The 16,591-nt window shown below is 42.5% G+C and overlaps 1 protein-coding gene across 1 annotated transcript; it reads right to left on the bottom strand.

The window, feature by feature from the left end:
• Positions 1-14,871: 14,871 nt before the first annotated feature.
• LOC138667763 (olfactory receptor 6F1-like) lies at positions 14,872-16,032 on the bottom strand. The gene has a single exon (XM_069755858.1). It carries the CDS (start codon positions 16,030-16,032, stop codon positions 15,109-15,111), a length of 924 nt encoding a protein of 307 aa, XP_069611959.1. The 3' UTR covers positions 14,872-15,108.
• Positions 16,033-16,591: the final 559 nt, after the last annotated feature.

Genomic DNA, 16,591 nt, shown 5'->3' with positions numbered 1-16,591 from the left:
GGTGCGCCTCGTGGCTCCCGATGGGCGCCGCCATCTTCAAAATGGCGGGCGCATGCGCAGTGCGCCGGCCAGCCCCGGGAGAATCTTTGGGGTCTTGGCTACCGCGGGTAGCCGAGACCCTAAAGAGCATGATTGAGGTCGGTTTTACCGACCCCTTTTTTGCGATCGCCGGTAATTAACGGTTTACCGGCGACCGCAAAAAAAAAAGGAAAATAAAAAAGCAAAGTGTAATTCTCTGTCCTCTGATGTGATCGCACATCAGAGGACAGAGAAATAGGGGGATTCGGGGACCCTATCATACTTACCGGTGTCCCTGGGTCCTCCTGCTGCTCCTCCTGGCGGCCGGCATCTTCTGGGGAAAAGAAAATGGCGGGCGCATGCCCTCGATCTGTAAATAAAAAAAAATAAATAAATAAACCAACAATATACATACTTTCCGAGGATCTGTCACTTCCAACGATGTAAATCCATCTGAAGGGGTTAAATTATTTTGCAGCCACGAGCTTTGCTAATGCAATGTTGCTCATGTCTGCAAAACCCCGGAGAATGAAGGTAAAGTAGGTCATTGACCTATATTTACCTGCATTTGCGGTGAGGCGCCCTCTGCTGGCTGTTCCTAGATCGTGGGAACTTTCCTAGAACGCTCCCAGGCTCGAGTTCATAAGAGGCGCCCTCTGCTGGTTGTCCTCATATGAACTCGAGCCTGAGAGCTTTCTAGGAAAGACAACAACTTCTGGGGTCCAATTTCTCCTGTTACCCTTGTGAAAATAAAAACTTGGGGGCTACAATATCTCTTTTGTGGAAAAAAAAAATATTTTTTATTTTCACGACTCTGCATTCAAAACTTCTGTGAAGCACTTGGGCATTCAAAGTGCTCACCACACATCTAGATAAGTTCCTTAAGGGGTCTAGTTTCCAAAATGGTGTCACTTGTGGGGAGTTTCCACTGTTTAGGCACATCAGGGGCTCTCCAAACGCGACATGGCGTCCGATCTCAATTCCAGCCAATTCTGCATTCCAGAATTGGAATTCCTGCCAATTCTGCAATCCTTCACTTCCAAGTTCTGCGGTGCGCCCAAACAGTGGTTTACCCCCACATATGGGGTATTGGCGTATTCAGGAGAAATTGCATAACAAAATTTATGGTTACGTTTCTGTTTTTACACACGTGAAAATAAAAAAAATGGTTCTGAATTAAAATGTTTGCAAAAAAAAAGTTAAATGTTCATTTTTTTTCCTTCCACATTGTTTCAGTTCCTGTTAAGCACGTAAAGGGTTAATAAACTTCTTGAATGTGGTTTTGAGAACCTTGAGGGGTGTAGTTTTTAGAATGGTGTCACACTTCATTATTTTCTATCATATAGACCCCTCAAAATGACTTCAAATGTGATGTGGTCCCTAAAATAAAATGTGTTGTAAAAATGAGAAATTGGTCAACTTTTAACCCTTAACGCCCTAACAAAAAAATTGTTTCCAAAATTGTGCTGATGTAAAGTAAACATGTGGGAAATGTTATTTATTAACTATTTTTCGTGACATATCTCTCTGATTTAAGGGCATAAAAATACAAAGTTTGAAAATTGCAAAATTTTAAAAATTTTCGCCACATTTCTGTTTTTTTCATAAATAATCGCAAGTAATATCGAAGAAATGTTACCACTAACATGAAGTACAATATGTCACGAAAAAACAATCTCAGAATCAGCGGGATCCGTTGAAGCGTTCCAGAGTTATAACCTCATAAAGTGACAGTGGTCAGAATTGTAAAAATTGGCTCGGTCATTAAGTACCAAATTGGCTCTGTCACTAAGGGGTTAAAAGGGCTATTTATTAGAAAAAGCAGGGGGAAGCTTATTCGTCCCAACACAGACCCCATATGTATAATTCAGTTGTGCTCAGATACTCTTAATACTTAATCATATATAAGTATTATCTGAGAACTGAATTACATATATGGGTTCTATGGTTTGGGATGAATGAACACCACTGATGGTGTTACGCAGTTCACACTTTATTTGGTCCACAACATGTTTGTGCAAGGCAGGGCAGGCCCACCAGGAAAAGTAGTGGTGGCTGGGAATGACTAACTGTGTGCCAGCCACCAACAACAGTACGATTCCACCAGCCAGATTGGCAGCATTTCAAAGGCCAGTCATTTTGGAATGCTGTCACAGGAGCACAGCTCATGGGTGGCTAGGTTGGCATCTCCGCTTTTTCTCTCGAGGAATGGAAAGCTGAACACTTCTATGGGATGGTGTGAAGATGCTTGGTGACGATGGTGGTGGTGCTGTCACATCCTCTAAAGGCAGGGAGGCATGCGACCCTGTTGACTGTGAGCTGGAGGAAGAGGCTGAGACGGCAGTTGATGAGGGAGTGCGAGGAGGCTTAGATCTGTCATGATTTTTAAGGTGTGTACTCTACTGCACCTTGTGCTTGGAATTCAGATGCTTTGTCATACAGGTGATGCTCAGATTGAGAACGTTTATGCCTCGCACCATACAAACCACCTGTCGCTTGTCGGCAGTATGTTCCCTGAAGAAATGCCACACCAGTTAACTATTTTGAGCTGTCTTTGGTGTCCTTTTTTTTAGCAGCTAGTAGCAGCCGACGTACTGATTAGCGACTGCCCACTATGCCTTTGCACCCTGCTCCCCCTTTGCTGTGTTGTGGCAGCGTGGCCACCTCCTCTTCCTCTGAACTGTGCACGTTACTAAGATGGCCTCCGCTCCATGTGGGGGGTCTAGGACCTAATCATCCCCTGCACCATCTTCCACTGACTCCTTAACCCTGCCCTCTTCACCAGTATGCACTTTGCATAAAGATGCTGCAGTTGGCAACTGTTTCATTATCTGACATGTTCTGCGGTGGTCCACTGACCGTGTGGACGAGGAGTACGTGGGAGGGCTAGTGCAATCTAACAAGTGCTTGGGCATCAGTGCACTCATTCTCTTCCACTTCTGGAGCAGGGGCAGGTGGATGGGCCACGAAACCCCAACAGTGTCATCAAAAAATCAGAAGATACTGCTGCATGACTTGGGGCTCGGACTGCTTGGCTGATTTGCAAGGGGTTCAGGTGGAAGCCAGCTGACCATGGTCCTCAGGTGCCAACTGTGCACTCTCTGCCCTGGAATGGGTGGAAGAACTGGAGCCACTCAGCCATCCAATTTAACACTTTATGTATGTTGTGTCCTCCCCTTTCGTGCAGCATTATTTGGGACTACGTGCACCAGAGGAAGGTATTGGAATTGTGCATATAGCAGGTACCTAACAACCATATCCTGTCTCTGCATCAGCTGCACCGTCCGTAGCTATGCCAGCACCTCATTTCCTTAATTAATAACCCTGAAATCATAGTTTTGGGGCCTAGAAATGGCGACGAGATAGCTGATACAATATACTGATGTGCAAAACTACTAGAAAACAGAGATGAGGGCTGTAGAAGTATTTTTGTGGTCTACAAAGGCCAACGAGATGTCTGATGTGATATATTGATTTGCAAAGCTAGTAGAATGCACACACGAGGCCTGAAAAAATATTTTTGGTAACCTACTAATAGGAATAAGACGATTGATGACAATTATTATTTCTCAGACTAATACAAAACACACAAGGACGCTACTCCTACAGGCGTGGAGGTGCAGAGTGCACACCGAAGGTTCAAGGACAGTACTCACACAGGTGGGGGTGCAGAATACATGTAGTGGCTTCAAGAATTGTACTCTCACAAGTGAAGGGGAGTGCTGAGTCCACACAGCAGCTTAACCCTGCTGTTCTGTTGGTCAAAAATGACCGACTTTGAACATCAATATTCTTTAAAATATTCAAGATGCGGCTCTGAAACCCGTGGCCGACCGACCCATCCTCATTTAAGTCAATCAACCACAAGTTTCAGAACCGCATCTTGAACACCCCAAAAAATACCAAAGTTCAAAATAGGTCTCCCCAGACCGAACAGAACAGCAGGGTTAAAGGACAGTACTCCCGCAGGTTTGGGGTGCAGAGTCCACACAGCAGCTTAAAGGACAGTACTCCCACAGGTGGGGATGCAGAGTACTCACAATGGCTTTTTATGCAGAAAAAAAATATCAGAGCTTACCATGCTTTGTGAATTGACAGTTCATGGCAGGAAAACCGGTGGGTGCCATAGCTCCACCTAGCGTGGCTCAACAACAGTGGGAAAAGTGAAGAAAGCTGCACTCCCACAGGTGAAATAAAAGCGCTATTTTCATTAAACTGTAAAACGTGACACGCAAAGATAAAAAAAATTACGCATTTCTGGCATCCCAGATGTCCTTAATCATAGCATAATTTAAGGGCATATGGGCTGCCAGAAATGAGTCAGAATTAGTGATGAGTGAGTATATTTGTTGCTCTAGCTTTCCCGAGCACGCTCTAGTGGTCTCCCGAGTATTTGTTAGTGCTCAGAGATTTAGTTTTCTTGCCGCAGCTGCATGATTTATGGCTGCTAGACAGGCTGAATACATGTGAGGAATGCCTGTTTGTTAGGGAATTCTCACATGTATTCAGGCTGTCCAGCAGCCGTAAATCATGCAGCTGAGGCGAGGAAAACTAAATCTCTGAGCACAAACAAATACTTGGAGATCACCCAAGCGTGCTCAGGAAAACCCAAGCAAGGAGTATACTCACTCATCACTAGTCAGAATCTGTTCCTCACTCCAGATGCATCCTATCCCTACATTAACAAGCGCATAATGGTGGTGGCAGTCTTGATCTGGCCTTTATGCCATGCCAATACTTGACTTTATTGAACTGGCCAACTCGAACAGGAAACCAGACATACAGTGAAAAGTCAAGTGTTCGATACCAGACCGAACCCTGAACTTTCTGTTTCAGGTTCACTCATCCTTACTAACAGGTAAAGTTTCTCCTGATGGAGAGTGGCAAGTTGCATAGGGCATCGTACAGAGGCAGTCCATATCATTGGTGCAACCTGTGCAGATGTAAAGCGAGGGGGACATTTCTACATCCAAACCAGGTGGAATTGTGCATTTTGATGAGCTATTGGACTGCAAAGGACCAATATCAATATGCACAGGGACCCTCTTCTGTCTGTGTCCACCAGTGGTGACTCCTAGGCCATGCAATGCTTCACTTTTAATTTTAAATATGAAAATTGCATCTTCAGAGAGAAGAGTCCCACCTGAATCTTGGTAATCCTGAAAATTTTGATTCTTGGACCTCATAAAAATAAAAAAGCCTGTACTCACCTTCCATGCCGCCGCCGCTGCCTCTGTGTCGGCACTCGCTCTCCTGTGCTGTTGTGATCCCGGCACCCAATTACTGCTGGCGTCACTGTTCCCGGCCTTTGGACAAATTGAGCATGAAAAGAAAGTCTGGGTTGCAGATGATCCCTGACTTCCTCTTCATCTGAGAAGAGGCATTGACTGATTGGGCACTGGGCTCTTGTGTCACAAAACCGGACTAGAGCTCCAGAGAGAACGAGTGCCAACACCGCATGAACGGTGCCAAAATGGGAGGTGAGTATAAGCTTTATTTTATGAGAGCCAAACGAGACTTGTGGACAACTTCTATAACCCCTTAACGACCACCGATACATCTTTTAATGACAGCAGTTAAGGGTACTTATTCCTCAGCGCTGTTTTTTAACAGCGCTGAGAAATAAGGGTATAGCGCTCCCCAGCATCGGAAAATCTCCAGGTACCCTTGAGAACATGATCAGGGCCGGTTTTTACGGTCCCCCTCATGTAATCGATGTTATTCATCAAATAATGGCAATTACACACACACACAAAAAAAAAGGGCAATTTAAAATTAATTTCTCATCTGATATTATCTAACATATCAGAGAAGAAACAAATTGGCTGGATCAGTATTTTAACATTGAAGTCTAAGGACAATGGATCTATTAATTAGCAATTAGCAATCTACTGTTTGAAACGTATCCTGCAAGCATAAAACGGATCGCTATTTAACAGATCTGTTGTCCATGAACTTCAAAAAAAAAAAAACGGATCAAGCTGAAATCAGTTTTTTGACAACTGGCAAAAAGGAAATACACTTTTTTGCCAACTTATTTCTGCTGTACCCGGCCTTAACGGATGGACATGTGAACATAGCCTGAGAGTCAGTATTAAGTTTTAAGATTTCAGCCATCAGAGACACTTATTGGAATTGGTAATTGGACACACCTTCTCCTTTTAAAGATTTTTCTGTATTTTCATGACTATGAAAATTGTACATTCACACTGAAGGCATCAAAACTATGAATTAACACATGTGGAATTATATACTTAACAAAAAAGTGTGAAACAACTGAAATTATGTCTTATATTCTAGGTTCTTCAAAGTAGCCACCTTTTGCTTTGATGACTGCTTTGCACACTCTTGGCATTCTCTTGAATGGGAATGGTATTCCAACAATCTTGAAGGAGTTCCCAGAGATGCTTAGCACTTGTTGGCCCTTTTGCCTTCAAAAGGTTCAGGTTCAGCTCACCCCAAACCATCTTGATTGGGCTCAGTTCTGGTGACTGTGGAGGCCAGGTCATCTGGCGTAGCACCCCATCACTCTCCTTCTTGGTCAAATAGCCCTTACGCAGCCGGGAGGTGTGTTTGGGGTCATTGTCCTGTTGAAAAAAAAAAATGATGGTCCAACTAAACGCAAACCGGATGGAATAACATGCCGCTGCAAGATGCTGTGGTAGCCATGCTGGTTCAGTATGCCTTCAATTTTGAATAAATCCCTAACAATATCACCAGCAAAGCACCCGCACACCATCACACCTCCTCCTCCATGCTTCACGGTGGGAACCAGGCATGTAGAGTCCATCCGTTCACCTTTTCTGCATCGCACAAAGACGTGGTTGGAACCAAAGATCTCAAAAATCTCATCAGACCAAAGCACAGATTTCTACTGGTCTAATGTCCATTCCTTGTGTTCTTTAGCCCAAACAAGTCTGTTCTGCTTGTTGCCTGTCCTTAGCAGTGGTTTACTAGCAGCTATTTTACCATGAAGGTCTGCTGCACAAAGTCTCCTCTTAAGGGCTCATTTCCATTTGCGAGAAACACGTCCATGTCTCGCATGTGAAAACCAAGCTCTGGCGCCGGCACTTTGGAGCGGAGCGTGCACCTCCATGTGTTGCTGTGCGGCTGCACGCTCCGCTCTGGAGTGCTGGCGCCAGAGCTTGGTTTTCACATGCGAGTCACAGATGTGTTTCTCGCAAATGGAAACGAGCCCTAACAGTTGTTGTAGAGATGTGTCTGCTGGTGGAACTCTATGTGGCAGTGAGCTGGTCTCTAATCTGAGCTGCTGTTAACCTGCGATTTCTGAGGCTGGTGACTCGGATAAACTTATCCTCAGAAGCAGAGGTGACTCTTGGTCTTCCTTTCCTGGGGCGGTCCTCATGTGAGCCAGTTTCTTTGTAGCGCTTGATGGTTTTTGCCACTGCACTTGTTGACACTTTCAAAGTTTTCCCAATTTTTCGGACTGATTGACCTTTATTTCTTAAAGTAATGATGGCCACTCGTTTTTCTTTGCTGCTTTTTTCTTGCTATAATACAAATTCTAACAGTCTATTCAGTAGGACTATCAGCTGTGTATCCACCAGACTTCTGCTCAACACAACTGATGGTCCCAACCCCATTTATAAGGCAAGAAATCCCACTTATTAAACCTGACAGGACACACCTGTGAAGTGAAAACCATTCCCGGTGACTACCTCTTGAAGCTCATCAAGAGAATGCCAAGAGTGCGCAAAGCAGTCATCAAAGCAAAAGGTGGCTACTTTGAAGAACCTAGAATATAAGACATATTTTCAGTTGTGTCACACTTTTTTGTTAAGAAATATAATTCCACATGTGTTAATTCATAGTTTTGATGCCTTCAGTGTGAATTTACAATTTTCATATGTATACATACACACCACAAAGCCGTGGTTTAAAAGAAAAAAAAAAAAACCTTTGTCCTGCAGAAAAAAAGTTATTGCTTGTGGAATGCAGAGTGGCAAAAAATTGGGTGGTTAAGAGAAGTATGTAAAATATTTCTATTTCACATCATGGGCACACTGTCACATTTCCTATTTCTCCATTTTCCAGGTGCTTGCCTTGTCCTAACGTTTCAGTCCGTTGGTTTCAGCTGTACTTTCTGCTGTTCCTAAGCATTTGCTTCCCCTCATTCATATGACACTATTGCAGCCACCTTGGAGCCGCTATATCATGTCTGCAGGTTCCAGGCAAATAAAGCTTCTCTTCATCTGTTTAACAGCAGCATGGGCATCTATGATGTTAATTTGTCTTTATAGACCCATGTTTGTCAGATAAAATGTGATGCCATTTAAAGTCTTTCCTACTTCCAATAGGTGGCACTAGAGTTCCAGTTCTCTTCCTCTCTGAAGAGACAATTTGCATAATTAGCATTTAAAGTCTTAGCATAGATTCACAAATGTCCAATTTTGCCATCACGAATTTGCTAACAATAAATACATCTATTATATATTTTTGAAAAGTGGTGGCTTAATTACAGTTTTTGGCCTTCGTAATGCAAATTTACAGCAAAGCTATATCCATTTTTTGGTGACTTTACTGTGAGGTCACATAGACATAAGCCCTGTGTTAACCTACCCTTAGGCTAGACTCCTACATTGTGGAACCTGTTACAATTTACAGGATGACATTGGCAAGTGGCTTTTAACCCCTTCACGACCTTGCCCTTTTCCGTTTTTGCGTTCTCGTTTTTCACTCCCCTCCTTTCCCAGGGCCCTTACTTTTTTATTTTTCCATCAATATGACCATGTGAGGGTGTGTTTTTTGCGGGACAAGTTGCACTTTTGAACGACATAATTGGTTTCAGCATGTCATGTACTAGAAAACGGGGAAAAAATACCAAGTGCGGTGAAATTGCAAAAAAAAGTGCAATCCCACACTTGTTTTTTGTTTGGCTTTTTTGCTAGGTTTACTAAATGCTAAAACTGACCTGATATTATGATTCTCCAGGTCATTACGAGTTCACAGACACCAAACATGTCTAGGTTGCGTTTTATCTAAGTGGTAAACAAAAATTCTAAACTTTGCTAAAAAAAAAAAAAAATTGTGCAATTTTCCAATACCCATAGCGTCTCAATTTTTTGTGATCTGGGGTCGGGTGAGGGCTTATTTTTTGCGTGGCGAGCTGACATTTTTAATGATAGCATTTTGATGCAGATATGTTCTTTTGATCGCCCGTTATTACATTTTAATGCAATGTCGCGGCGACCAAAAAAATGTAATTCCGGCGTTTCAAATTTTTTTCTCGCTACGATGTTTAGCGATCAGGTTAATCCTTTTTTTTTTATCAGGCGATTCTGAACGCGGCGATACCAAATATGTGTAGGTTTGATTTTTTTTTATTGTTTTATTTTGAATGGGGCGAAAGGGGGGTGATTTAACCCCTTCATGACCTTGGGATTTTTCGTTTTTCCGTGTTCGTTTTTCACTCCCCTCCTTCCCAGAGCCATAACTTTTTTATTTTTCCGTCAATTTGGCCATGTGAGGGCTTATTTTTTGCGGGACGAGTTGTACTTTTGAACGATATCATTGGTTTTAGCATGTCGTGTACTAGAAAATGGGAAAAAAATTCCAAGTGCGGTGAAATTGCAAAAAAAGGGCAAACCCACACTTGTTTTTTGTTTGGCTTTTTTGCTTGGTTCACTAAATGCTAAAACTGACCTGCCATTATGATTCTCCAGTATGGGTACGAGTTCATAGACACCAAACATGACTAGGTCATTTTTTATCTAAGTGGTGAAAAAAAAATCCAAACTTTGCTAAAATAAAAAAAAAATTGCGCCATTTTCCGATACTCGTAGCGTCTCCATTTTTCGTGATCTGGGGTCAGTTGAGGGCTTATTTTTTGCGTGCCGAGATTACGTTTTTAATGATAGCATTTTGGTGCAGATACGTTCTTTTGATCGCCCGTTATTGCATTTTAATGCAATGTCGCGGCGACCTAAAAAACGTAATTCTGGCGTTTCGAATTTTTTTCTCACTACGCCGTTTAGCGATTAGGTTAATGCTTTTTTTTAATTGATAGATCGGGCGATTCTGAGCGCGGCGATACCAAATATGTGTAGATTTGATTTATTTTGATTGGGGCGAAAGGGGGGTGATTTAAACTTTTATATTTTATTTTTTTCACATTTTTTTAACTTTTTTTTTTAACTTTTGCCATGCTTCAATAGCCTCCATGGGAGGCTAGAAGCAGGCACAACTCGATCGCCTCTGCTACATAGCAGCGATCTGCTGTACGCTGCTATGTAGCAGAAATGGAGGTGTGCTGTGAGCGCCGACCACAGGGAGGTCTCTAGGACCTCTATGGTTACCATCCTGACGCATCGCCGACCCCCGATCATGTGACAGGGGTCGGCGATGACGTCATTTCCGGCCGCCCGGCCGGAAGCGGTAGTTAAATGCCGCTGTCTGCATTTGACAGCGGCATTTAACTAGTTAATAGGTGCGGGCAGATCGCGATTCTGCCCGCACCTATTACGGGCACATGTCAGCTGTTCAAAACAGCTGATATGTCCCGGCTTTGATGCGGGCTCACCGCGGAGCCCTGCATCAAAGCAGGGGATCTGACCTCGGACGTACTATCCCGTCCGAGGTCAGAAAGGGGTTAAACTTTTTTATATTTTTTAAATTTTTTTTACTTTTGCTATGCTTCAATAGCCTCCATGGGAGGCTAGAAGCTGGCATAGCCAAATCGGCTCTGTTACATAGGTGTGATCTGATGATCTCTGCTATGTAGCTGAATTACAGGCTTGCTATGAGCGCCGACCACAGGGTGACGATCACAGCTAGCCGGCATCAGTAACCATAGAGGTCTCAAGGAGACCTCTGGTTACTATTCTGACGCATCGCTGACCCCCGATCATGTGACGGGTCGGCGATGCGCATTTTTCCGGCCAAATGCCGCTGTCAGCATTTGACAGCGGCATTTAACTAGTTAATAGCGGCGGGTGAATCGCGATTTCACCCGCCGCTATTGCGGGCACGTCAGCTGTTCAAAACAGCTGACATGTCCCGGCTTTGAGGTGGGCTCAGCGCCGGAGCCCACATCAAAGCAGGGGATCCGAACTCCACAGTAATAGTACAGCGGAGGTCGTGAAGGGGTTAAACAATTCCCATTTACACAAAACATAAAAATCGGCGGTGGATTCAAGATGGCTGTGAAGATACAGGTTGGCAACCTGCTCTCAGTATCAGAAGTGTGGATTTTTGCTATGGATTTCATTCATTGCAGTGATTCTTATCAAGAAAATGGTCCATGGGCAGGACCAATGTACATCACCTTTTATTTGTACATATGTAAAAATAATAAATAATTAAAAAAGCAACATATAAAAAAAATACTACAGACACATGGGATTGGACCAGTGGTTAAGCCAGAGACAATATTCAACTGTAAGATGCAAATCACCTTACAAAATTGCCTGACGGTGATTAGAAGTAGCAATAAATATCTCAGAAAAATATGATAAAAAGTTATATATCAATGATAAGAGAAGGATTCTTCAACAGCATGCAAAAAAGTACAAGGTTAAGTAATGGAGAAAGGTGCAAAGAGTGAGAATGAAAGTAGTATCATAGACTACTTGGCATAGACATAGATCCCGATGTAGAAGTTGATCGATAGTACTCTGCTGCAGACACTAAACAGTTGAAGGACCTCTTCTTATTACAGGGATGCACAACTTTTTCTGGCCCAAAAGCTTCATTGTCAGACTGAACAAATTTCAAGAGCTGCGATCTGTGCCATTTATAAAATATTGTAATTAAGTGACAAAACTGTCATATATATGGAAGTCCACCTATCATTAAACTAGTAATGGCGCTCTTTGACTGCAGTACTTTGCTCTGCATTCACAGGAGCGCAATGCCGGGAGGACACTGCGTGGATGACATAGGACCCATCATCCACACGAAGCTCAGAAAGAGGACGGCATTGCAAGAAGAAAGGAGGTACTGCAGTGACACCCATCAGACCGGACTGCCCCATAGGTTAGTATTATAAAAGGTCTTTTTCTTGCCTTGCAGCCTGGATTGAGGGCAAGGCATACATACAGCGTATTAGAATGCTGTATATCAGGGATGAAAGGTGCTCTCTTTTCTCATATGGGAAAAGCCTGGTGACAGATTCCCATTGATGGGAATTGCTAAAATGTATTTCACTACTCCCATAAAACTACATTTGAAGCACCACTCCATTATTTGTTTTTTTTCCAGCGCTGGAGTGGCGCATTAAGGCTACAGTCACAATATCAGCATTTGTAAAAAAGAAAAATCAACCATATCCCTCGGTCTATCATTCTGTCCCACGCCGTAAACCATGTCTGAGATAAACAGTTTTCAACCTGGTCGGTGCCGAGTTGCGACTGCCCAAGCTGGGAACCACTGAGGAATGAGCTGCTGTGAGCTTATAAAAATACAAGGGAACCCAGACTGTTTTTTTAAAATTATTATTTATTTAAAGTGCAGGCACCAGCTGATGAATACTCCAATCAGCCGCTGCCTTCTCTCGCTGTTATTAGCAGCAGCAGGCGTAGGCTCATGGGAGTAGTAGTCCCATCAGCCGATGCCAGTGACCGGAGGTGAACCTTTTACCTAAGGTCACAGCTGTGGGCTCACGCTGTCATCTGACAGCATGAGAACTGCTGCTGTCTGATTGGTGGTGTTACTCTTACTGCCTATCAGAGCCTCCAGTGTTTCTTGCGCTGTCATACAGAGGACATCGTGTGAAACACCCGGTGTTCAGGGTGCCGAACCCGAACAGTAAAATGGACTTCCAGTAGGTGTTCCGTATGGAACTCGAACTTTACTGTTCAGGTTCGCCCTTCTCTAGTCACAAGTACTCAGTACAAGTCTATGAGAGCCAGAACGAGGCTTTCTTGGACTTTTAATTGAAAAGTGACCTCCGGCGCACTCCAGCAGACACTTTTCGCTGGAAATGGACCGGCGCGACGCTGGAAAAGAACAAAAGGCCTGACACAAGCAAGTATGCCTATGACCAGATGGTTGAGGAACCACAAAGAGCTGCATTGCAGGCCACATGTCCCTTCGGGACACAGATTGTGCACCCCTGGTTTACATCCTGTCAGCATTGTGAACAACTGATTGATGGGTTCTAGTAGTTCTATGTTATTGATCGATCACTGGCAACCATTAGATTGGAGGATGAGCAATTTGATGAGACTGTGGCATATTGGAAAAATAACCCACGGTAACCCAGACATGGCATATTATCTAACACAGGTGTACATGAGGCATACAAAAGAACCTCTACATTATTCTTGAATATTAGCCAATGTTGCATTGTATAGTTGAAAATAAATATATACTGGTGTGCTTCTTTAACTTTAAAGGGAATCTGTCAGTAGTATCAACCCTTCTAAGCCGTCTATATGTGCACACAGGTCATAGGAAGCTGAATAAAATGATGCCTTGATATTTGTAATCCAAAGTCTTATTCCAGAGATATCCATGTTTTTATATATGGAAACGAGCTGTTCATGAATATGAGCCGGACCCTGATCTACATGAGACTCTGCCTCCAGAGATTATTTAACATGAAGGTGGAGTTACCAGTGTGATGTGTGATGATGGCCGCTCTCTACTCTCCTGATCTCACTGCAGAGCTGTGTGTGATCATACCTGACATCTGCAGGTTCCTCTCAGCTTCAGTCTCGCAGGCATGATTGGAAGATTAAGTATAAACAAGGAAAACAAATCAGGCAAAAATATACATACCCTCTAATCATGATGTCATAAAAAAGTATAAATAAGAGATAGCTAACGCCTGTCAATGGAATTGTGTGGGACACACCAATTGCTGAGAAGCAAAAAACCACAGAAAAAATGGTGCAATAAAATCCAAGATATAATATTAAATAACTTTATTAAATATACATGTAACAACACAAGGTATCAAAATAGTAACGGGTTAAAAACTGCAAACACGATGCATGAAACGCATGGAGTCAGACTCCGTAACCCACACCAGCAAGTGAGTAAAGCATACTGGGGAGTTTAAACCACAATATTGCCCCTGCATACTCCATCATAGTGCCAGAACATAATATTAAACCAGGAGTATACAGGTAACAATAATGAAATTATATATATTGCAATACCCTAAGATAGTAGCCCAGATAAATACCATACCAGTAGTATGATGTGGGGAACGTGTCCACTCCAAACCCACCCCGACGCGTGTTTCGGAGTTATCCTTCCTCAGGGGGGCGTTGGAAGATTGTTGTTATACAGCAGAGCTTCGACAGCTGCAGAAAATATGTTTGTAAGGACGTAAAGCTTAGTTCTGTTCTGAGTTAGTTAGGGGCGTTACCAGTGTGAGACAACTATCATTTAAAATAATCTCTATCAGCAGAGTCTCATGCAGATCAGTGTCCGGCCCATAGTCCTGAACAGCTCATTTACGTATAATAACAAGGATTTCTCTGGAATAAGACATTAGATCACAGGTAGCAAGGCATTATTTCATTCAGCTTCCTATGACCTACATGTCCATATACAATATACTACTTGGGAGGGTTGATCTTACTGATAGATTCCCTGGAAACATCTTATATTGCAGCTTCTAATTTTATTTGTAATGCAATTTATTTCTTATTAAACTTCTTAAAACATTTTGAAGTTCTTCATATATTCAATTAAATGCCTTATTGATTTCAACCATATTGGATTCGTCATAATTTTTGCTATGAAAATTTCAACCAGGCAAAAAAATATAGAATCGGAGCATATAGCTAATGACAACCAAAAAAGACAAATACTGTCTCCTGACTCTATTAGGTCATTTTACCTATTATTAATTAAAAGTTATATTTTAGGGGCATTTTTTTGCTATGAAAATTTCACCAAGTCTATACCACAAGAATTATGGCTGCTTGAAGCCTCCATGCAAATCAGTTCAAGCACGGACCGCACTGCACGGACTGGCCGTGTCTTTCCTGCCCTGAGTGCCACAGTCTCGTAGACATATATGAAGCCATCACGCTCTGGCCGGGATATCTGCAGCCAGTCCATGCTGGGACCGATTTGCACCGACTTCTGAAGCATCCCTTAGGACTAAAGATGTGTTTACTGTGGTCTAGGATGTTTTTTCAACCTTATGGAATATACAACTCCTAAATTTTCTGAGGTTCTGTTTTTTTTAAAAGCTTTTAATAAAGCCTTTTTTACCTCATTATTTCTTAAGCTGTAAATAAGAGGATTCATCGCAGGTGTAACAACAGAGTAAAAGATGGATATAGCCTTGTCCATCTCAAAATTTTCTCCAGACGATGGTCGGATGTACATAAATATCACAGTTCCAAAGAAAATAGTCACAACTGAAAAATGTGAAGCACACGTTGAGAAAGCTTTGTGTCGTCCAGAAGTTGAAGATATTCGGAAAATAGCAGATATGATGAAGACATAGGAGACTGTCACAAGTAGTAAAGAACCAAGGACCACAACAGCAGAGATCATAAAGACAAAAATATCTAAGAAGAGTGTGTCGGGAGATGAGAGCTTCACCAGAGGCCCAACATCACAGAAGAAGTGGTTAACGACTTTTGAGCCACAAAATGGCTTTCCAGAAAGTACAATAGTGGGTATGGTTGGGACCATACATCCACTTACCCAAGAGCCAAAAACTAGCTGGTAGCATAATCTTTTGTTCATCATGTTGGTATAATGAAGCGGATGGCAGATGGCGAGGTAACGGTCAAATCCCATTAGGGCCAGAATAAAGAATTCTGTAGTGCCAAAGAGAAAAAAGAAATACATCTGAGTGAGACAACTCTTAAAGGATATTGTCATGTTTCCAGATAAAAGATCAAACAGCATTCTAGGTACAGTGACTGTCGTGTAACCTATCTCAAGGAAAGAGAAGCTGGTTAGGAAAAAATACATGGGTGTTCTTAGGTTGGTGTCAATTCTAGTGAGCGAAATTAAAATTACGTTTCCTGAAAGGGTTACCAGATAGATCATCAGAAAAAATATAAAGAGTATGATGCTCATGTCCCTTTCTTTTGTCAATCCAAGGAGCAGGAATTTGTCTGCCCAGCTTCTGTTTTCCATTGCACATCCTGCGAATGGGTCAGACTGCAAAATGACAAAAATATATTCTTTTGAAGTGTCGTCCAAGGTGTGTCAATACTTTCCGGCATTCGTACATTGATCTACATGAGAATGCAAAGCCGAAACCTCAGGCACACACTTAAAACCAGACTTTTTTAATCAGACATATGCTTCTGTCGAAGATCAGCTTATTGATTTTCATGATCTATATGTTAACGCCAAACGTTGCAAAATTACAGTAGCGCAAAGAGCATTATTCCAAGGTAAAAAATATACGTTTGTGTACAAGAGAATAGTATGGTAACAACATGATAGTCTATGAAGTCACTACTAGGGTGATGCTGAAAGTAGCACCTACATTGTCTATAACAAAAAATTGGCTCTATGTGCTTGTGCGAAATGCATATGGGTGTAGAAGCTGCCTTTTATAGCACTGCTCTGGTCTGTAAAATAGACCTTTGGTCCTTGTGGAAAAGAGCATGTGTGCACTAGCGCATTG

The sequence above is a fragment of the Ranitomeya imitator genome, chromosome 2 (assembly GCF_032444005.1).
Source record: "Ranitomeya imitator isolate aRanImi1 chromosome 2, aRanImi1.pri, whole genome shotgun sequence".
NCBI classification, from domain to species: Eukaryota; Metazoa; Chordata; class Amphibia; order Anura; family Dendrobatidae; genus Ranitomeya; species Ranitomeya imitator.
This window is presented reverse-complemented; position numbering and strand designations above follow the sequence as displayed.

Coding starts and splice junctions, on each gene's coding strand:
- LOC138667763 (XM_069755858.1), bottom strand. CDS start 16,032: ATGAGCATCATACTCTTTATATTTTTTCTGATGATCTATCTGGTAACC.